The 23,351-nt window shown below is 30.5% G+C and overlaps 3 protein-coding genes across 3 annotated transcripts; 1 reads left to right on the top strand and 2 right to left on the bottom strand.

Annotated features, from left to right (window-relative positions):
- Window positions 1-1,557: 1,557 nt before the first annotated feature.
- Window positions 1,558-6,123, bottom strand: LOC131660928 (O-fucosyltransferase 31). Its single transcript, XM_058930290.1, has 10 exons — window positions 5,848-6,123; window positions 5,680-5,742; window positions 5,501-5,582; window positions 5,313-5,383; window positions 4,866-4,954; window positions 4,572-4,775; window positions 3,035-3,305; window positions 2,690-2,917; window positions 2,319-2,516; window positions 1,558-2,139 (listed from the first exon to the last, which is right to left on the bottom strand). Exons 1-10 carry the CDS (start codon window positions 5,980-5,982, stop codon window positions 1,930-1,932), a joined length of 1,551 nt encoding a protein of 516 aa, XP_058786273.1. The 5' UTR covers window positions 5,983-6,123; the 3' UTR covers window positions 1,558-1,929.
- Window positions 6,124-14,644: 8,521 nt separating this feature from the next.
- LOC131660926 (mechanosensitive ion channel protein 3, chloroplastic-like) lies at window positions 14,645-20,500 on the top strand. Its single transcript, XM_058930288.1, has 14 exons — window positions 14,645-14,834; window positions 15,090-15,222; window positions 15,312-15,371; window positions 15,501-15,655; window positions 16,422-16,548; window positions 16,627-16,724; window positions 16,808-16,921; window positions 17,332-17,392; window positions 17,618-17,767; window positions 18,141-18,251; window positions 18,384-18,551; window positions 18,659-18,772; window positions 19,563-19,619; window positions 19,995-20,500. The coding sequence occupies exons 2-14, from the start codon at window positions 15,106-15,108 to the stop codon at window positions 20,370-20,372; spliced, it is 1,710 nt and encodes a 569-aa protein (XP_058786271.1). The 5' UTR covers window positions 14,645-14,834; window positions 15,090-15,105; the 3' UTR covers window positions 20,373-20,500.
- Window positions 20,501-21,121: 621 nt separating this feature from the next.
- LOC131660927 (uncharacterized) lies at window positions 21,122-22,113 on the bottom strand. The gene has a single exon (XM_058930289.1). The coding sequence runs from the start codon at window positions 22,076-22,078 to the stop codon at window positions 21,329-21,331; it is 750 nt and encodes a 249-aa protein (XP_058786272.1). The 5' UTR covers window positions 22,079-22,113; the 3' UTR covers window positions 21,122-21,328.
- Window positions 22,114-23,351: the final 1,238 nt, after the last annotated feature.

Below are 23,351 nucleotides of genomic sequence, written 5' to 3'. Positions count from 1 at the left end.
GGAAAGGATCATCTCCCACTTTACTTGCATCACCGGGTGGGAACATGTGCCTAACTACATTGAGGATTGGCAACATATTGCTGCCTTTGCCCCATAGAAAGGGAATCGAGAGATTGAGCCATTTCGGGTGTATCTTGACCTTCATGTAGTAGATGACGATGCCTTCTGCACATACGACAATCACCACCAGACGCGTCAGTTGAATGTCATTTTGTTATACTCAGGATGACTGGCATGTGGGTCAAGTATGATGTATCCTTATTTGCTTGAGTGAGTGATGCACCAGTTTGGGTATTTGAAGATTATTATGAGACCCTCCCTCAGAGTCCGCTCTTCCCTCCATCTTCCACGGATATCTTGATGCGATACTTGAGAATTTCGAGAGTCACTTTGTACTAGAGGAGTATTGCAGGGTGCCAGCTCATGTACAAGGGCTTATGTTAACGACTACATGACATGGTTCTATAAGGTGTCACACCCTATCATAGTCTCCTGAAATATCACATTGGTCATCTAATCAGAAGGTACTTGAGGCTAGGGATGACCACACCCAAGAAGTAAGCAACGCCAATTGACGAATTGTGTATAAGATCCACCCATTATAGAACTAGTATTGGGACAAAACCATTAAAACACACTGAAACGGAAAAATTGAAATAATGTCCAAAATTTACCCCCAAATTCTATGCCATTAAAGTAGAATAGACATTAGGATTGTCACAAATTGTATCGAGACTACATCATTACATACAAAAAATGAGTTACATTGTTAGATTAAAACTAAAGTGTATAAACATGTGTCACTTACCTAAATCTATTGGTGGTTTCTTCTTTGATTTTTCCTTATTTGATTCTCATTTAATGTTGCCAAACTTGGTGAACTATTCCATCTTTTCCAGAAAGTGATCCGACCAAGTGTTATCATCTTGGGTGAAATGTGTCACTCCAGTGATGTCATTGGTATACGGGATTTCGATTTCAAATAAACCTGAACAAAATATTGTGCTTTTGAAAACCACCCAATACATATGATGCGTCCAAATGGATTTTGAGGTGGCCTACTCTGAAGTAAAAAAATGTGTTAGAGAAATTGTATCCTGTCAACTCAATACAAACCATATCATAAACACTTGTTATAAGATGTCTCATTTATGGGAAGTGCATTCATTTGTCAAACAGTTCGGAACCACTAAGAAAAAGTACAAAAGCATTGAGAATAGCATCGTAATTTTCTTTAACTAATCCAAAATAGTAATAAAGATAAAACAAATGATGCGATTTTAAGTGCATTCGGAGATACATCTCCAAATACAAAAAAACATCTTTGCATTTCAAAAAGTGAGACGCACCACTAAAAATCAAAAGAGCAATTTCCTTTTTTTTTAGTTCCGCGTGAGGTTGTTGCATTGACATGATTTTTAGAGAAAGAAAAACTAAAGAATCAATTTTTTAGGAATATCAAAACCCCGCATTTTTTTTAATACACAAAAGAATATATTTTCAATATGCGTTTGGGTTGAAGTGTGATAGCTGTTTTGGAGCATGGAATTTTTCCCGTGATTCTAAGGTTCACTAGATTCATAACAAGAGAGAGTATGTTGCGATTTACAGCTATCAAAGGAACTGTCTTTAAGTTTGCAGCAAATCTGAGTTTTCAATTTGACACAAATATGATTGATATTTTGCTGAGTAATTGAGCCATCTTATAGTTACATTCCATGCCAACTTCTTAGACCATGTTTATTTCGCGATTGAGACCCACTCAAACTGCCTTTTCAACTACATGCAATTTTCCCCTTTCCCTTTCCCATTGCAAGCAGAATTTGGGGGAGAAAAATTGAGCATGCAATCAGGAGCTGGATAGGTTTAGAAGCCAAAAGTGTAGTTTTAAGCATATGACCAATTTACATCTGCCAAAAGTTGTTTCAATCAAACTCTACACATGCAATCAGGAGCTGGATAGGTGTATATTGATTGCTTCTCCTTTCTTAATCTTATCTGCCCTTGTCTGTTCTTATGCCCATCAAGAACAGCACGCTGAAACTCTGACCAGCTCATGCTCTTGTTCTGAAATAGCTGGCCCAAAAGTCCCATGCTTGGTCTGATAGTCTTCATATTTGCATAAGACCGATGCGCCACCTGAAGATGCAAAAGATGTTTGGTTCAAATGGTTGAATTTTGGGAATTTACTTCATTTCTTGCACCAATGCATAACATATGATCATTCTGTTAAGACTCTTTTGAACCTATAATAAGTAGTTATGCAATGTAACTTTTCATAATTATTAAATTTCAAATATATGGAACAATGATCTTACCAGAGCATTGTGCATATTGCCTGGAGAAGCAGAAATGAATATGTCACTGTGCATGCTCACATAATAATCAACAGCAGCTAATAGTGATGCCTTTCCTTTAACCTTGGCAAGTTTCTCTTCAGAGGCTAGACTCTTCTTATCTTCCATATAAGGAAATAACTTGCTTAAAGTTTCCAACCTAGCTTTTCCACCATAAACCTAAAAGCATAGAATCGATCAAGACTAAGTGCAAAATTAAAGCATAAATGATAATGAACAAAGATGTCAAATTTATTAGGTTATTTGTCAGAAAATATTATTATGAATATTGCAATGAATCTTTATTGTTGTTATATAAACACAAGCTATCATGTTATGAGCTGCTAATAAACCTTGTGGGAAGCAAGATAGAGCCGTGTTCTGTTGTTGAACCCCAAAGCAGCTAGGAGCAATCCAATCTCTTCTGGAGTCAGTGGGCAACGCCCCTGACCTCTCAACTCTTCATCGGTGAATTGAGAATTCAATACTCTTCCCTGCCAAAGCACCTGCCTGTATTTAGCTAGAGCAAGTTTCTCAGCTTTACCCCCACCAAAATCACAGGCTGAATGGGCAGCCATATCCTGCACATTTCAGCATATAATATTGTAATCACGATAACAAGACTTTCCAAATGAAATTAAAATGACAAGTGACCGATAATATTTCCATCCTAGCAAAAATGCAAATGAAGACAATACTTTATCAAAACGCAGATGCAACACAATAAACTTCCCGCTTTGCCGTTTTCCTAGCTTATGGGTTTCCTCAAGCAAATAGTCATTTGCTTCTGCTTGGTCGACAGTAGCATTGTAGCGAAGGCGCTGAACAATGATACTTCCTAATTCCTGGACATGAGGAACAAAGTTCAATGCTTCAAAGTTGACCTTACAACGGAGACGCTGGATGTCAGTTGGTAAGCCGTTGAATGTCAAGCGATGAGAGAACGGTGCAATAGCAGCAACACCATAACTGTATCAACGAGAAAATCTACAACATTTGAAAACAGGTATCTATGTAAATAATGCATATCTAAAGGAAGACAGAGTCACTAATGGCACTCAGCAAGCATATTTAGAATTTTATATACATTTGATCAAGAATAAATTACAATATGATAATTTATAAGAATTGGGGTGAGCAGCATTGGTACAATGGTTGGAGTTGCTACTGTGTGATTAAGAGGCCATGTGCTGAGTTGTTAAAGTAGTCTTTTGCAGATGCAAGTAAGACTGGCTATAATTGATTCCCGTGACTCTAACTTTCCCTAAACTCCACCATGGCAGGCACTTTTATAGCACAATAGTGCTCTATTTTTATATATTCAAAAGGAAAGTAATAGGAAGAAAGCATTTCCTAAATTAAATTTGCACAGACTTCAAACTGTGTAAACTTTGCACATAATTCAAACTACATAAAATTTGCACACACTTTCAAACTATGTAAACTTTTCACATAATTCTTGGAAGAACCAAAGAAAAATTTCTTCTGCCCTAGGAATATCCTTGAGTTACTAAATCAACTACCCTGTGATAACTATTAGAGTAAATAAACTATAACAAGGATAGTAGACAGAGAAAGTAGGTCTTTGAAAGCAAAAATTGTCTGCCTGTTCGGCACCTCACTGAGTGAGAGCGCTGGATAGCTGTTAGATTGTGAAATATGGATGGGTGACAGGAGGCAATAAAGACATGATCTTGTGCTGGAAATAGTTTTCTTTATATAACTCATCTAGAAATTGTTTATACTTTAATTAGAAGAAATCTCGTCTGTTTATGCTTTAAATTAAAATACTTTCTTTTATTTTCTATAAATAAATAAAGTAGCCTTAAACTGTATGTTGGCTCAAAAAACAACACTGTTTTGACCAGTAAGAGAAATCTGCATTAAGCCTAGTGCAATTTCATAAGTTCACCTAACATCTATTCTTGAAATATTAAGAATAACAACATTTGTTAAAAGTCTCACGTTTTATGAGATAAGGTCTGACAATGTGTTTATAAGTGGTGGATAGTTCTCACCTTACAAATCGATTTTGTCTGTATAGGGTTAGACACAACCCAAATTCTAAGATGATATTACATCCTATCCAAAATCTATTGGACAACCTACTATCAAACCACTCCAGTCACACTCAATATGTCAAATACTGGGTGCGAGGCATGTGTGTTAAGAATCCTGCGTTGGGGAAAAAGATAAAGGAACATAGCAGAATATGAGGTTATGCTATTCACATACCTCTGAAGTACCGGCAATACATTTTCTATATACCACTCCGCAGTAGCTTGAACTGGTGCTGTTTTAATTCTAGTATCTCTGATGCCCGTGGCATAGTACTCCCTTGTGCTCCAAGAGTGCTCACTAGGAAGCTCTTTCACTATAGATACTTCATCACGGAGAACATCAATGAAGTGATCCACATCAAATATATCTGCAAATGAACTACAGAAACATAACAACTTCACATTAACAGCTAGTATGAAAACTAAAGACATAAATAAAGATTGCAGAAATAGCCCACTCTAGATATACCTTGAATCTTGCCAAACAGGATTCACTTCAAAATGCGGAACCACCAACGTTGCATTCAAAATTTTAGCAACAGCTACTGCATCACATATCTTTTAAATAGAAAACGAGGGAGACTGATATTAGACGAGTGATGCAAATACAATGCTTCTAATAATACAGATCATACATGGTAAATTACTACTATATCTCTTTTACTCAACATTAATTGAACCGAATTATTCCCTTTCAACATCAGGACCGTCTTTGAGGACGTGCAAGGCAGACTACTGCACAGAGCCCAAAATTTATCATGGTTAAATAGGGCCTCATAAAATGTTTGTCATGGTTAAATTGTGGTTAAATAGGACCTCTATTTGTTTTTTCATGGTTAAACTGAAACAAATCTACACAGGACCTCTAAAAACTTGAGACGACTCTGTTCAACACAATCTGATTTCATTTACTTACCCCCATCTTCTGCTGGTTCAATCCTCCATCAAGGAAAACTTGAATATAACCCTGAGATTTTTCGGGCAGTGCTGCAATAAATTAAAATGAAATAAATAAATAAATAAATAAAAACAAGAATCACTTTCAGACAACACAGTCCTGAATTTGAATAGGAAAAAAAAAACAAATTTATAAATTGAACCTACAGGGTGATTTTGGATCCATGGCACAAGGTTTCCATCCTTGGAAAGGCAGGGGAGCCCATACATTAGCTTGTACTTGAAGAGACTGAAAAAAACAACAAAAAAAGTAGCATTAAAAAACATTCATGAAAACAAAGAGCATAAAATTAATGAATGTGTGTGATATACTCTACTCTACTCACAGTTTTGTGTTGCAGAGCACCCTCTAGCAATGTGACGTGCCTAGGTTTAGGAGCAACCCATTCCTGCGATCATGATCAATTTTGATTCCAATAATTAGGTATTTCATACATTACTGTTATTAATTGAGGAAATGGAATAAAAACGAAATGTGTGAAATGAGAACTTACGGAGAACATGGAAGGGGAAGCACGAGCGAGAGGTTGGAAGAGATTGGGAAAGAAAAATGGCAACGCTGAGAGGAAAACACCGAGAAAAGCGGTTTTCTGAGAGTGGTTGATTTGGCTCAAAGGATGAAGCTTCATTGTGTGTGATGATGATGAAAAAGCTTGTTTCTGAAGCGGATCGATCAATACAGTGGGTGTTTGCTTAGCTTCAATTCAATGAAATTAATTTAAACATGTTTTTAGATACTCAGATCAAAAGACATAAATTAGATGAACAAGATCGCCAACCCGTGCTTCGCACGAATATATTAGAAATAAAATTATTTTTTTAGTAGTTGATATTTTATATTTTATTTGCATATAAAATAAGGTCATTTAAATTATATTTGTAAGTATACTATTAATTTTTTAATGTGAAAAATAAGGTCATTTAAATTATGTTTGTAAGTATACTATTAATTTTTTAATGTGAAAGCATATAAAATTATCTTATATGTGATTAAGATTATGTATGCAATTATACTATTAATTTGTTAATATGAAAGACAATAAATTAGAAAAAATTTACTATAATAATTTAAAATGTATAAATGTAAAAAAATAAATATTAATTAACTAAAAAATAGTATTTAATACTTCTTTGTAAACTACATTTAATATTGTATTAATATCTATCTTCACAATCATCATTAGCCACCAATATATTCAAACCCTTCCATAGAAGTAACCATTGATATGACAACATATAGTTGTACATGAAATATATTCAAACCCTTCCATAGAAATAACCCTTGATATGACAACATATAGTTGTACATGAAATAATTTTTGATATGACAATATATATAGTTGATATACCCAACATGTTTTAGTGATTGTCCTTGACTTTTATTAATAATCGTACAAATGAAACAACCAAAAGAAATTTGTGTCTTTGAAATTTGAAAGGAATTCTTTTATCAGAAGGATAATATAAAATAATTAATTAAAAATATAAATTTTAAAGTTGTTGCTCAAGTTTGTTTGTCTCTTGGAAGTCATCATATTATCATATATGTAGATTGTTTTACATTTATGTAGACACAATGGATCCTCTCATTCTATCCATCATCTCCTTCAACCGAAACACATGCAATTGTTTAGAGAATTAAAAAAAATGATAAATAGAATAAGAGAAATAAAATGTTAGAAAGAGATAAAGACATAAATGTGAAGGAGAGGGTTGGAGAGAAAATATTAAAGGAGAGGATCCAAACCCATATGTAGATGTAGATTTGTATTTTTATTATTAAAACGATTGATTACACTTCAAGACATGTGATATGTATAAGACCATGAACCAAGACATACGAAAAAATTTATACACAAATATTAATTACACCGTTTATGTAAAACATCATAAAAGAATAAATTATACATCTTTTATATCTAACATAATAGTGTACATAATCTTCTGTCCAAATATACACTTATGTCCATAATCTTATGTCCAAATATAATACATGTTTCTTCAATATACACTTTATATGATTTGATTTATAAGATGAAAGAGGAAAAAGACATAATGATATCACAAAAATTTGAGAAATCGTTATACTTATTCTATAATACTTAAATGTCTGCAGAACTAAAACATTACACCCATAAAATAATAAACTAACTAAATTATATTAATAAAATAGAACTTTTATTGATGCATATATTAGAGTTAAAGACCTTTACTTATGTGGCTACATGAACGATCATTTCATAGAACTTCCAAGCAAGCAACAATGATGCAACACAAATTTAAGATCTTCTCCTGATTCAGATCATCCAATAAAAGACAATTAGATAGAAAGTTCAATAGTAGACAAAATGAAGTTGTATCAATATAAAAGAGAATTGAAATATTTATAATATAATAATTTAAGTCTCTATTCTGCCACAAAAACTAATGGTAAGGAATATAAGTTAAGAGAAACTAAAATTTTTACAATACAAAATTGAAGAGCACAACCAACAATTTATATGTTGAACACTTTGATAATGCAATATCAAAAATATATATACACAATGATAATTGACAAAATAATAACGAATAATGACTAATTAAATCATTAATTAAAATGTATATTAATAGAAAAAATAAGTAATTATAATCATAATAATAAAAGAATATGCGTTACAAAATATTAAAAAATGTAATTCATAGGTTAAGAAATTCATAGGTTAAGAATATGAGTTACACAATATATTTATTTATTGTGTCAAAAGCTTGCAGTAATAATCTAATAAACTACAACAAAATAATAATAATAATAATAATAATAATAATAATAATAATAATAATAATAATAATAATAATAATAATAATAATAATAATAATAATAATAATAATACAATAGTTTGAGCTATGTATTCTTCCTCTATAAATTATAAAATTAACAATGTTTTAATAAATACATTTGTACTATGATAAATTATGAATATAATTTTTTATTTTAATAATAAACTATAAAATTAAATTAAAAAAATATTCAAGTAGATAATTGAAATTAATAAAATTTTAAATTAATAGTTTAATAATATTTAAAAGTACAATGGTAGATTTTAATAAAATCTTGTACTAATAATCTAATAAATTTTAATAAAATTTAATTTAATATATTAGCATATGTGATTTTTCTTTATAAATTATGAAATTAAAAATGTTTTGATAAATGAATTTGTACTATGATAAACTATGAATTGAATTTTTGAAATCTATATTTAAACGATTATATTTAAAAAATCTTAATAATAATAATTTTTGTGTGATCCAAATTGTGAATATTTATAGAATAAATTTTAGTCCTGTATGAAAATTAATACTATGAAGTAAAGGAAAAATAATGACTTATAGGATTTTTATTTTTAATTTATTTTAATTAATATAATAATTTATTAATATTTTTAGTAGAATAACACTTAATAAATGTTGTAACGGGTATTTTTAATATTTAAATGTTTTTATTAAAAGGTTAAAGGTAGTGCACTGACAGTGTAAAAGAGTTTTACACTGTCATCCAATAGAAACAAATCGTTTTGCCATGTCATATAAATTTTTTAAAAATTAAAGTCTGATTTATCCTGATTCATGGTTGTGATTAGTTGACAGTGTAAAACTTTTTTACACTGTCAGTGCATCACCCATTTTCTCTTTTATTAATACAATTAATGAGTTATTGATTATAATTTTTTTTAAAGAAAAATAATGGTTAAAGTTAAATTGAAAAATAACATAAAATATTTATATTTAAATAAATTCAAAAAATATCTAAAGTGTTTATAATAAAATATGGGGAAAATAATGATTTATAGAATTTTATTTTTATTTTCTTTAGATTGTCATAATGATTTATTAAAAAATTTAGTACAATAATACTAAATAAATATTGTACTTGATAATTTTCATATTCAAATATTGTAAAAAAATTCATTAAAATTTTATCATAAAAAAATTTGTGTACTCATTTAGAAAATACGTAATTTTCTAAAAACGTATTTAAAATAGCATATCTTTTTTTATTTTTTTATTTTTGTCGAGTAGAAATTATAAACACATTTATTTTATTTGTAATGTTTATATATTATCATCAATATAGTATATCAATTACAATTTTTGTATTCATTAAAATTAAAATAATTTTCATATTTGTGATTTTTATTTATTATTTAGAAAACTAAGTAATTTATAGTTTATATAAAAAATTATAATTTTAATATTAAATAGAATAACTAAAAGAGAATAGTTAAAAAAATAATTAAAATAGAATTAGGATTATAAGATAAAATAAAGTTAGTTGAATATAATAGTGTTAATTAAAAATTTGTATTATAATAATTATTTTTTGATTATTAAATTTTTTTAATAAAAAAATGAGAATTAGGATAATAAGATATAATAGTATTAGATGAATATATTATTATTGTCATTATTATTATTATTATTATTATATTATTATTATTATTATTATTATTATTATTATTGTAGTAGTAGTTTGTTATTATATTATTATTATTATTGTTATTTTAATATTATTATTAGTTAGATATTATGTAGATTATTATTATTAACAATATTGATGGTTTAATTTTTTATTATTATTATATTATTTTTATTATTTATTTATTTATTTATTTTAATATAGAGTTTGTATAATTAGGGTTTGTATTTAGAATTATCATCGAATGACATGTGGCGATGATGGTTAGCAAGATGACATTTGGCGAGGATTATTATCAAGTAGACATGTGGCTAGGGTTACAATCATGACTTTTTTACATTTATATTAAGTAGATAAAGTTAATTTGGTGTCAAAAAAAAAAGAAGTTAATTTGGTGTGGTTGGATAGACGAGTTAATAAGTGAAGACATAGATAGTCTCTTTTTATAAATAGGAGTTTTTTTAGGCCAAATAATCTTTCTTGTCCCTTAATTATACTTTAGATTGTTCCTTTAATTTGGTTTTTTCTCAACTTAATCCTTTAACTTTTTAATAGATATATATTTTTTCGAACGTCGGTGTATTTAAGCTATGTGGCAGTTAAGTTGACAATCATACATCATCTTCTTTATTACTACTTTGCTTATTCTACTTTGCTTATTCGTTTTTCGCTTTGTGTATCCGTTTTTTACAACTAAAATAAAATTAAAGTAACATAGGTTTATCGTTTTCATCTTTTTTTTTCGTTTTCTTCGAAGCATGAAGTCCGACCAATGTTCTTCGTTTCTGAAGCAGAAGAATCCTGAAAGTTGAAAATTCAGTGTATACACAAACTTGTGATGTGTACCTAATTGTTATTATGGAGACAAAATTGTGATTCGTAGGACAACAACTGATAAGAATTTTGGAAAGAATTTTTGGGGTTGTCCAAATTCTATGGTAAGCCTTAATTTCAGTTTGGTTTATGTCCAAATGTGATAAACCCGTTTCGATACATATATGAAATTTGTAGGGATCCTTGCAAAGAGAGTGTGGTTATTTCAATTGGTTTCATGAGGATTTGGGAGATGAGAAGATGTAATTTATGATGAATAAGTTGGAAAACATAGCAAAGGAAATTGATGATACAAAATAGGAGTTTGAAAAAGTCTGGGAGACAAATAAAGAATTAGGGGAAGTTGCGATGAAACTTCAAGCTCAAGTGAACAAGATCTTGAAGTGGAAAAAGACATGGAAAAATTATGTTTCTTGTAATCTTATGTGTATTGTTTTTAGGATGTTTTAAGAATATGTACCAGTTTGTATGTATCAGTTTCTGGATGAGTTTGTATGGATCAGTTAGCAATATCAGTTTGTATCACTGTATTGTTTTGATCAATTTATATCACTTAGCAATATCAGTTGGTATGTAACACATTGTATCAGTTTAATATGAGTTGGTTTGTTTGGCAGATTATTGTTTGTACCAGTTTTACTTAACCAGATTATTGTTTGTATCAATTTAATATCAGTTTTACTTAACCAGATTATTGTTTGTATCAGTTTAATATCAGTTTTACTAACCAGTTTAGAGTATCAGTACATAAACCAATCCATAAACACAATGTAATACGTGTTGTTTACTTAACCAGTTTACAATAAATTGATTTGCATAACACGCTATAGAATTACAAAATGATTTGCATAACAGAATTCCACAAAGGTTCCAAAATGACATTGACATGACAGAATTTCACAAAGGTCGCAAGACATAACAAAATTTCACAAAGGTTCCAAAATAACATTAACATGTTACATAAACATGTACAAGATGCATTGCATAGTACCAACATGATTCAAAGTGGTTCATATTACAACCAAAGTGCTTCAAAATACATGCTAAAACCATAAACTAGACAATGGCTAAATAACACTAGATGTTCTTCTTTAGTGTGATTATATTGGTTGGAGTAGACCTCCTGGTTGTTGGGCCAACTACATTTTTGGTTGTAGTTAATCTTGTTGTTGTTCCTAGGGATACAAATGGCCTTCTTACAACTAGCTTTTGTGTCTTTCCATTTCCTTGAGTAGCTGGCCTTTTCCCTTGAGTTGATTGAGTTGCCTTGCCCTAAGATGACTTAGTTGGTTGAGTTGCTGGCTTTTTCCCTTGAGTTAATTGAGTTGACTTTCCTTGAGATGACTGAGTAGCATTCCTATTAAGGCTGTCAGAATCGAGTTTTTACCTTGACTCGTTTTACCTAGGTAAAATTGAAACGTAAAATTATAGAGCTTACCTCATCTTAAAATTATATTAAATTTATATATACGACATATATATACTTATATAATATTTTAAATACATTAATTATTTAAAATTTTAACTTAATTATAAAGCAAAAATATAATATATCATCATAATAAAGTGTAATATTCACAAGTATCAAACTACATAAATTGTCTACCAAATCATAAAAAGTAACATCCAAAAGATTATAAGAAAACAATAGTTTCATAAGTTTTTCAAGTTCAAAAAAACAAATTTTTTCATCTTCAACTTAATCAAAAGTTCAATTCTTCTACAACATCATCTTCATTAGAACATTCATATTTGACTTGATTAAATTCATCTCTAAATGTTAAAGATTCTTTAATATTATAACTAAGATATGAATGTGAATAAAATTAAAAATGCATAGAGAAAATTTTATGTGCCAAAGAGTAAAATTAGGTCAAAGAGTAAAATCCAATGATTTTACATGATTTTACACGATTTCATAAAATAATTTAAATCACTTAAAATCGTTATGAAATACGATTTTACATAAAAAGGTTTTTACCTGCGATTTAACACGAAATGCTGACCTAGAAACGTGAAATCTATAGAGTTTAGGTTTTAAATCGAGATTTTAACAACCTTGATTCCTATATTTATGAGTTGGTTGAAATTTCTGAGTATCATTTCTACTTCCTTGAGTTGCATTACATTGAGTTTGCTGAGTAGCATTGTCCTGAGAATTTTTAGGACAAAATTTTGAGAAAATAAGTGATGTGTCTCACTTAGGACATTTTTTGGTGTAAAATGAACACATTCAAAAATGCACTTGCAAATTTATATGGACATTTTTGGATTTTCATTAGGTGTTTCTCCACCACTTAGGGTGGGAAAAACAATCCTCTTAATTTTACACTAGCTTACTCTTACCAATTAACTCAATTTCTAAATTGGACGGAAGGGGTAGCTCAACTGGCTTGAAACAGCTAAGAGTAGGGGTGTACATGGGTTGGGTCAACCCACAAAATCCGGTCAAACCCACCCAAAAAAATCTATAAAAGTGGGTTGGGTAGGATAATTGAGTGGATATGAGTTTAAAAACTAAAAAACCCATTAAAAAATTCGGGTTTCGGGTAAAACCAGACCCAAACCCAAAAAAACCCACTAACTCATTTATCAAATATTTATTTTTACAATTTTAATAATTTTGATGAATAATAACTTAGTTGTTGCAATTTTATTCTCTTGAACATTTACTATATTAGTGAAGTGTGATTTTAACTAATTTTGGATATTTTACTCTTTAATTATTTTGATTTTAATACGATTTTATGTCATGCAAATTTAGTTTGTTGGTAGTATTTTATGATAATTTTTACTAGTTGATGGTATCATTTACAATTTTATGATGCTAATAAATAGTAAAAGTAGGTTATCTAATTTTTTTAAGAAGATATAAATGTTGAATAATTTTTATGAAATAATATGATAATCCATCATTTAGTCATTTAATATTAATAAAACAAAAAAAATTATTTGGGCAATTCACTACCAACCCATCCCAATCTAAAAATTAGTGAGTTTGCCCAAGCCGACTCATTGATATAGCGGGTGGTTATTTTACCTCACTCAAACCTAAGTGTCTTATATAGATTGAGTATTGGGTTTGGCCGAATCCAACTAAAATCGGCACATGTATATACCCCTAGTTAAGAGTTAAAAGGAGGTAGAGGTCCAAAGTTCAAGTCCTCTAAATTAGAGATCACAATGGACGGGGTATGAGTAGGGTACTATAGTACCCGTCGTCATACTCGCAATTTAAAAAAATCCCCATACATGCGTGGGCATCAAACTTTATACTCGTACCTTTAACCTGTGGATACCTAAGTACCCTTACTCGTACCCGTTACCCATATTTCTAGTAAAAATAAATCAATCTATTGAAAAATATCATATATATTTTTAATTTTTAAAAAATAAAATTAACAAAAAAATTCAAAATTTTTACTATTAAATTGTGAAATAAAGGAACACATATATTAAAACATACATTAATTTAATTGTTATGTAAAGATAGAAACATACATTTTTTATACGAGGATATCAATTAAAATATGAGTTTTGCTAACTAGTGGTTCAAGGCAATGGTTAAGCATTCTAAAAAGGAAAATATTTTTTAAAAAATTTAATATTTCAATTTTTGAGGCATTAAATACGCATATTATCGAGATAAATTTACTTTTTTTAAAGTCTTAACCATTGTCCTGAGGACACTGGTTAGCATTTCCTTTAAAATATATAAATATACATTCTGCGTGTATGAGATAAAGAGTATACCCGCATCCATACCCGCTTATTTTAATAAATAATTATTTGTGCATGGGTATCCATTATTATGAATTTTTATCCTACTTATTGTAAATAATTTTTGCAGATACCTATTAGATAGTTAAATTTACATCCCTACTTTAAATTAATTTTAAAAATTCCTAAATTAAATAGGACAAACTGATAATTTAACAATTAAATAAAAATCTGATTTGCATTTAATTTCTATTTTGTTTTACCACTATCACAATAAAAATCAGTTGCAGTTTCGTGTTCAAACGGGACTCTCGTTAGATTTCACAAGCCGAAAAAAGCAAATATTTTCTGTGTTCTTGCAAAGTAGCGATTGTTCCGTCGAATATTATATTTTGATTCTCTCACTATTATCTCTCCTTCCTCCAATATCTCAATCACTCTTCTACGCGTCACTGTTATCTCCCTCAGGCACGTTAACAATATTCATCTTTTTCGACTTCACCGCAAATTTTCATCATCTTCTCTTTTTTTACTACCTTTACATAACTGAAAACTCACAAGCTTACTTCAGTTTCTCAGAATATTGTTTAACTTTAAGCAAGGAATCAATCTTTTTGCAGTTTTGAACTTCGATGCTACTATTATCCGCTTGGAAATTTATTATTTACAAATTGCAATTAAACCCTACTATTATCCCCTAATATTAATGCTGTCTTGATTCAGGTCTATTTCAATTTCAATGTTGCATGACCTTATACTTCAGTTCAATCCAACAATGGCGTATTCAGGATCAATTCGATTGTCTTGTGATGTTAAGCAATACATGAGTATTAATGGAAGATGTAGTTTTTGTCATGTATGTGATGGTTGCTTATTTCAGTTGTTATATTTTTTGTACTGATTTTCTCTAGAATGTTGATTTTCAATTTGTTTGTCTTTTGGCAGAAACCGAATCCCGGTAATCGATTATGTTTTGTTGCCTTTGATCGTTTGCGCTGTGGTTTGGTAAGTATTAAAATTCAATTCTTCTTGTGAGATGGATATTTGTGTAGGTTTGTCAATATGGAAAGGATTCGTGTGTTTCTTTTTGACTTGTTTCTGAATTGTTGGAGGATTTTCTTGTTGAATTGACAGAGAATAGAGTCTTCACCGCGCATCTCTTCCGGATTATATAGTCAAATTAAGCATATACCGTCTAGTTGTAATGTTTTCTTGTGCCGATCTGCTCTTGTACCGTTTGGAGGGTGTGAGGCTCCGCTGATAAAAGTGGCTGCTGTTTCTTTGTCAAGGTCTTTCTATTTATCTCCTTTTGTAGTTTATGGAAGTTTCAACTTTCATTGGCATGCATCTTGTTTGAATTAATGTGATTAGGGTTATTACGGACGGGATTCATGTAATTATGGCAATTAGGATAACTATAAATTTGTGCAGTTCTTACTCATTGTATGTATAAATGAAAGCTGGTGTTTATCTTTTATTTATTTAATATTTGTGATAGTTTCCTTTTCCATTTTGTAGTAAAAATTTATGTTTCATGGGTTATGCAACTTTTACTTCTGCTAGATTTCCTCTGCATTGATAACTCGGTCATGTAGCTAATGCCTACATGTATAAACAACCATGCTTATTCCTATTGTTTGCAAATTGTTTTACTTGCATGTTACTAGTGGTGATAAAGTTATAATGCCGGATGATGATTATGATTGAAAAGCTTTCTTTGACATGTTGGAAACCAATTTTTTGTATATATTGGGTGACAAATTTGACTCCTCTCCCAAGAAATGAATGTGGTTAGCTATATAGTGTCACACCAAAGCTGCAGGCCGCATGGTTATTTCCCCTCACACTTTGTTTAGGGTATTTTGTTCATATTTTGTTGAGTTGGGCACTCGAATGCTCAAGTACTGAGCTCTGGTTTTCCTTTTGGGAGTGGTGGTGATGGAGGAGTGAATAGATATTGAAAATCGGCTGTATCCCACCAAAACTCTAAACTAAAACATGAACTAGTAAAATAAATTCACTACATGATATATTATTTTTTTTTAATTGATGTAGGTCATGTAATGCTATATCAGGAAGACCGGTTGTGCTTCAATTGATCCCTGCCCTTGGTATCATTGGCTTTGCTGTCTTTGGTCTTGAACCTCTCCTGCGCTTTTGCGGATCTCTATTTCTCCAAGAAGTTAGTATCTTATATCATTCCACAAGCAATTGAATAGTATTATAAATTGATGTTCTGTTTCGTAACATATGTTTTCAGTGGACTGATAGAAGTTGGAAGAAAAGCAATTCATGTTATATAATGACATCTTACTTCCAACCTTTGCTGCTTTGGACTGCCGTAATGCTCATCTGCAGGTATCTTTCGGGATCAGCTAGTCTTTTTTCCATTACAAGTTTGTGAAGTCCTATTGGTATACACCCTGACATAAATGTTTCAGGAGTTTAGATCCACTAGTTCAGCAATCAAAAACCAGTTCAGTTATAAAGCAACGGCTGCCGAGTTTTGTCAGATCTTTTTCAACTGTGTTTACATTTGCTTACTGTTCTTCAAGGTAGATTTGATTTCATGCAGAATTATGTCCACACTTCATATATGGTGTGCCGATTTTATTTATAATATCATGCACTTAATTGTAAGATAAGCTTAGTTGTTCTAATTGTTAGAACTAGATGTAGAGCATACAAAAATACTTTTAAAAAAAGGAAGGAAAAAAGTGAAGTACTGGCACAATGATGAGTCTTCTTATCTAAGATAGTTCTATTATAATTATTCTCTTATATTTTTTATTTGATAGTTTATATTAATTTATTTTGCTCATATGCAAATTAAGTAAAGAGTACTGCTAATTCCCAATGCTTTTTGTAAATACATAATTATTTCAGCTGCTTTTTAATCATTATTGTGTCTGGAGTCCTTTGTTTTGGCTAAATCATAATGTAATAACGTGTTTCCTATTTTCAGCTTTGTTCGGCAAGCACAAAAGCTGTGTATGGAGACAAATGGCTCCAGTGTTGAAAGAAATGTATGCTCTTTTTACATATCCTTGGCATGTTTCCGTTCGTTTGTTCGTTACATTTTGCTAAAACAATGGGTTAATTTTGTTGTGAGTCCATTAAAAGCTTTAGATAAGTTGTGTTATTCCAAATGAAGATTAGAAAAGTGAGGATATTCCAGTGTTAATTATGAAGGTATTCCAGAAATGTAAACTCAAAGCTCATTCAATGCAAAATTGTATTATGCATGACAGATGAGCATTGATCTTATTGGGAAAGCTGTATATACCGCAATATGGGTTGCTGCCGTGTCATTGTTCATGGAGATGCTGGGTCTCTCCACCCAGAAGTGGTTGACTGCTGGTGGAATGGGTACAGTGTTGCTTTCGATTGCGGGGCGTGAGGTATAATATTGCTCTTTGATACTTTCGAGAGAACAATTAATTCATCTTTCATTTACTACCTCCGTTCCAAATTAAAAGTCGCATTGCAAAAAAAAAAGAGTTCCAAATTATAAGTCACTTCGCAAATGAAACATTAATGTTTATTTTTCATCATACGCACTATCTTTTACTCCTTTCAATTTTTAAATTTCTCTATGTGAAAAATAATTTTGTAAATTCTCTCATAATTTCTTTCCCATCCCAGTCTTTCGCGACACTTTCAGATTTACTTATTATATTAGGTCTCTTTGTATTCAATTTCATTAAATTCCTTAAGAGCAACTCTTCAAGGCATGGTCTTTACATTCTCGCTTAATTTTTCTGATGCATTCAGATATTCATGAACTTCCTTTCAAGTTTGATGATTCATGCAACTCGGCCATTTGTTGTGAATGAGCGGATTAAAACAAAGATAAAAGGATATGAGGTTTCTGGTAGAGTTGAGGTTAGTATCTATATTCTAACTTACTGAAAGGGTTGTTTAAGAGAACTGAAAATATGGTAATCCAAATTCCAAAGTGAGTGGTTTCCATTATAGTTGGGGAAAAATGGAACTCAATTTTCTTACTTTCTGCAGCATGTAGGCTGGTGGTCACCAACAGTAGTTAGAGGTGCTGATTGTGAAGCAGTTCACATTCCTAATCACAAGTTGAGTGTAAATGTTGTAAGGAATCTTAGTAAGAAAACTCACTGGCGCATCAAAACTCACCTTGCTGTCAGTCACTTGGATGTTAATAATATTAACGTGAGTACTCCTGGTTTAGTCGCTTCAAAAAAAATTGCCAGTACTTTCTGGTGTCTCTCTCCTCATCTAAAAACTGAGGCAATATCTCTCTTTATTTCTTAATGCAGAGCATCATAGCTGATATGCGCAAGGTTTTGGCCAAAAATCCTCTAGTAGAGCAAAGAAAATTGCACAGAAGGGTTTTTCTGGAGGATGTCAATCCAGAAAATCAAGCTCTCATGGTTGATACTTTTTTCTGTTCATCGGTTTATATAATATTTTATGAGATAGTTAATTTTAGTATCGTACTTTCTTCCCTTTATATCTTAGTCTTGGTTCAGAAAGACATTATAACTTATAAGGCTAACCTTGAGATGCATCTTATGGCATAGCCAGGGCAAAGTAAAGTACCTTGTAGCTTTGAATTTAAAGCACTGCTTTCTTCTGCTCACTTAAATTTCTAGAATTAACCATCATAGATTTTTTTACCCGGCCATGTGAATGAAACTCTTGGGATTTTTCTTCTTTGTAGAATGCTTTTTTATTCTTTACCAGGAATAGTTATACCTTTTAGTATCATATAATAATCATATATAATCATCTATTTTTAGGACAAATAAGTAATTCTAATGTTAAATTGATTATGCATCAGAAGCTCTGACTAAAGTCAAAGGCTTTATTTTAAATATCTGCTTCATAATCATAAATGTTCTTGAATGCTTACAAAAGCTCTTTTTTATTTATCATATGTTGCACTAAAATGTGTGTCAAAATGTTATTTTATACTATGATAGGTTTCCCGAGTCTTTTATGTTTTCTCCAGTAATATATCAAGTCATGGAATCTGATTGACTTTCTTCACCCATGGTGGGAATGAAGCATTTGTTTCATTAACATTTTGGAATGTGTTCAAATCTGATTTTTGCTCCTCTTTTCTTATCTTATCTGCTCTACTATTCATCGCCAAATTATCGTTTTTCTTCCTTTCATTTTCAATTGCCATTATCTTATAAATGCATTTTTCTGTTACAGATACTGATATCTTGCTTTGTTAAAACTTCACATTCTGAAGAATACCTCCGTGTTAAGGTGAGATTAAATTTGCTAATTCAGTTCTTTCAACTCAATTGTATTATAAGTATCATCAATTCCTCACCCATTTTTATATTAGGAAACTGAATTTTTTCAAACTATTCCCATCATTCACTCTGTGGCAGGACTTTCAAAATGAGTGTTCTGCATGATGGCTTATTAGTTACAAATTTTTCCAGAAAAGTTGTGTGGCTTAAATTGATATTCAATTCATATTCTGAAAGAATGAAAATAAAAATTGATATTCAATTATGATTCCACATAAAATATCATTATGATTTAATTTATATTCTATAATCAATTCATATTCTGAGAATGAAAATAAAAATTCATTTTGTTTGAGTGCTTGATAATTATCATGTGACAAAACAGGAGGCCATTCTCTTGGATCTTCTTAGAGTCATCAGCCATCATGGAGCTCGGCTAGCCACACCCATTCGCACAATTCAGAAGTTGTACAGTGATTATGATTTAGAAATTGATCCATTTGACAGCCCCATTTTCACTCCTTCTAGAGCAAAGGGAAACCACTCTGTCCCATTCATAGACGAAGGTGAAAAAATTGCAGCGACATGGACTCCCTCTTCCAGTGTAAAGTCGCAGGATAAATTAAAGTCACCATCTCAAGCCAAGCCACAGAATGTCAGTTCTGATAATTCTGTTCAGAAGGCCTCTAAATCAAGAACAGCACCCCAAATTTTATCATCATCCAATGGAACTTCACCCTCAAAGAAAGATAAAGAAAAATGATCCAGCTATCTTTTTTATAGCTGGACATTATGTTGTATATTTGTATTTTCCTTAACTGATTAACCATTAAGGGTAATCTTGTATTATAACCTTGCATTACACGCAACCTTAATTTTCATTTTGTAAAAGGTTGATTTTAGAACCAGAACTAAAACTAGCAAACTAGCGATCTCAACTGATTACTCATATTATGTACATAAATTGTGGGGTTTGTAACATAGATCATGTTGTTTAAATAACAACAATTTAGCAAATGTTTGAGACAACATAAATTGAAGTATTTTAGTTGAGTTGAGATCAACTCCATTTCTTCAAAGAAATGGAGAGTGCCATTACTAATTAGGGTGTTTGCACTCTTTATATTACTCTCAAACTCTTAAATTTTCAAAAATGTCCCTCTCTCATGGACAAATAAGGTTTAGAGTTTCAGGGAGTGCGTTTTAGATGAACTTGAGTTCTTTTGTAATATGTAGTGAGTCTGAACTTCAAAATCCTTGTGCGTTGAATGTGTTGTACAAGAATTTGAGATCTTTTGTAATAATCCTTGTGCATTTGAATGTGTTTCAGCAGAACTTGAGATTTTTGTAATATGTGATGCGTCTAAATTTCAAAATACAACCAATGTTTAAATTTTAAAATCCGATCAATTTTGAATGTGTTTTAGATGAAATTGAACTCTCTTATTTTAAACTTGCAAGTTCGAAAATTCCAGAGTTTGAGAATAATAGGGAGTGCATACTAGAAGTGGCATAGAAGATAAAAGAGTAATCATTTTCCACTCTTTAGAAGACCGAAATCATTTCCTTTTATAGATTTACTACAATTACAATGACATTCTCCAGTTTTATTCATTGCCACTACAGTACAACCATTATTAACCTACTTGAATTTTTTTCGGTCCAAGTATTATTTTTACTCTTTAAAACAAAACAACAAACAACATTAAACAACACCAATCAATTTCTCTTAGCAGAATCACCACCATCACCATTTTCCAATCTCTCAAACACAAACCCCATCGGAAACATCCCCCAAGTAACATAATAAGCCTCTTCCCCGGGAACAAACTCCGGAAGATTCGGAATCTCAACACCACAAAACGACTTATCACACTTCTGACACATCAAACAACACCCCTCATAGACCCTAGCATACTCATACAAACAGTAACAATAAGGACAAGCAGTCCAAAAACTACCCAACCCATTCCCCTCCACTTCAAACCCCCTATCATATTGGGCCTTTTGGGCCGGGTCAGACAAAACGGCCCAAGCATCAGAAACAAGCTTGAAAGCCAACTCAGCAAACGAAAACGGATTCTTATCAGGCTGAAGAAGAAGAGCCAGAGTTCGGTACTGTTTCCTTATGAAACTCGGATCTCGCGAGTCTCGCGAGTTCCGATCGATTTGAAGAATCGCGTACCAATCCAGGTGGTGGGTGTTGAGGTTCAGAGGCTTTTCGGCTGCTTCTAGAACATCGACGATTGCTAGGATCTGGTCGGAACCTTCTAGAAGAGGCTCGGTTTCTTGGACCAGAATGGCTAATTCTCGTGAGCCTTTCAGATCGCGTTTCTGTAGAAGCTCTTCGCCGATTTCGAGTAACCGTTCAGCTTCTGCTTTGTTTGTGTTCATTTTTTGGGTTGTTGGATGAATAACAGACAGGGATGAAGTTTTAATCTGTAAACGGTAAAATAAATATAATTTCATGTATGGTCCTTTTTTAGGAAATGTTATTTTTCTCATTTTTTCTTTTTTTAACAAAGGTTTTATTTTTGATTCTGTGATAAGAATCTTTGACCACGCAAGAAATGAATGTTTATTAAAAGGGAAATGATAAGCAGTATCTTCAGAACCACTTTAAAATAGTAAATTTATGTCGGTAATCTACTAATTAGCAAGACCCTTATTAAAATTAATATATATTCTTATTATTTTTTATTATAAGTTGTTTTAGACTTTTCACACATATTAAAAAAAATAATATTTGTTGTATGAAAATGAGAAATTACGAAGGTTTTTACAAAATTATCTTTCATTAATGACATGTGGAAGATAAATTTATATAATTGAAAGGAGAGAGAATAATAAATATTTAATGATATAATAGGAAAAATAATATTAATTATTTATTGAAATTATAAAGCGGCTTATATTTAAATACAATTTTTTTTCAAAATGATTTATATTAAAAAACGGAGAGAGTACATGATTTTTTAACCATCGTAATACTTCCTACACCTATTAAACACATTATGTAATAATAGTGTTATAAAATATTGTATTTTTATTAAATTATTCTATAAATATATTTGAAGTAGTATACTAAATAATAATTAAAAAATCATTAAAGGACAATTGAAAAAATAGTAATCATTTCTAAATTTAAAAGTGAAAATAACATTTATTTTAAAAGATTTTTTTTCTTCTAAAGCGACACTCCTTTTAAAACGGAGAGAGTAATATTTTTAAAAACGTTATGTTTTTAATAAACTAACTGATGCATTTATTTAAGATCTTAAGAGAGTGTTAGGAAAAATCTTAAAGAATTTAAAAATATTTTGTATTATGATAATAAAAATCTTGAAGATTTTAAAATATTATGTAAGACATTATGTTTTTAATAAACTACTCGATGTATTTAATTAAGATCTTAAGAGAGTGTTAAGAAAAATCTTAAAGACTTTAAAATTTAAAATATTCCGTAAAATATTAATTTTAAAATTTTAAAAGAATATTATTTACAATACATTTGAAATAATTTATATATTGATTAATTCATATGAGTAAGTTGATTAAATAAGTTTAAACTATCTTATTTAGGGTTAAATCTTTGATAATAATATTTATTTATATTTAGAGAATAATTGTTATTTACTGAATAAGATATTTTATATTTTAGTGCATCAAAATCATTCACAATTAGTATTTTATATGTGATTTAGAAAAATCAAACAATTATAAAATTTAATGGTTATGATTC

Source organism: Vicia villosa, linkage group LG3 (assembly GCF_029867415.1).
Source record: "Vicia villosa cultivar HV-30 ecotype Madison, WI linkage group LG3, Vvil1.0, whole genome shotgun sequence".
Lineage (NCBI taxonomy): Eukaryota > Viridiplantae > Streptophyta > Magnoliopsida > Fabales > Fabaceae > Vicia > Vicia villosa.
Note: the sequence above shows the minus strand (reverse complement) of the source record. Positions and strands in the feature narration are given on the sequence as shown.

What these genes read in the sequence shown, in the direction of transcription:
- LOC131660928 (XM_058930290.1), bottom strand. Translation starts at nt 5,982, where the DNA reads ATGAAGCTTCATCCTTTGAGCCAAATCAACCACTCTCAGAAAACCGCT. An exon ending in TCTATCTTGCTTCCCACAAG is followed by an intron (nt 2,517 to 2,689) that starts GTTTATTAGCAG and finishes CTATGCTTTTAG; the next exon opens with GTTTATGGTGGAAAAGCTAG. An exon ending in GCAATATGCACAATGCTCTG is followed by an intron (nt 2,140 to 2,318) that starts GTAAGATCATTG and finishes TTGCATCTTCAG; the next exon opens with GTGGCGCATCGGTCTTATGC.
- LOC131660926 (XM_058930288.1), top strand. Translation starts at nt 15,106, where the DNA reads ATGTTGCATGACCTTATACTTCAGTTCAATCCAACAATGGCGTATTCA. An exon ending in GCTCCAGTGTTGAAAGAAAT is followed by an intron (nt 17,393 to 17,617) that starts GTATGCTCTTTT and finishes TATGCATGACAG; the next exon opens with ATGAGCATTGATCTTATTGG. An exon ending in TTTCGATTGCGGGGCGTGAG is followed by an intron (nt 17,768 to 18,140) that starts GTATAATATTGC and finishes TGATGCATTCAG; the next exon opens with ATATTCATGAACTTCCTTTC.
- LOC131660927 (XM_058930289.1), bottom strand. Translation starts at nt 22,078, where the DNA reads ATGAAATTATATTTATTTTACCGTTTACAGATTAAAACTTCATCCCTG.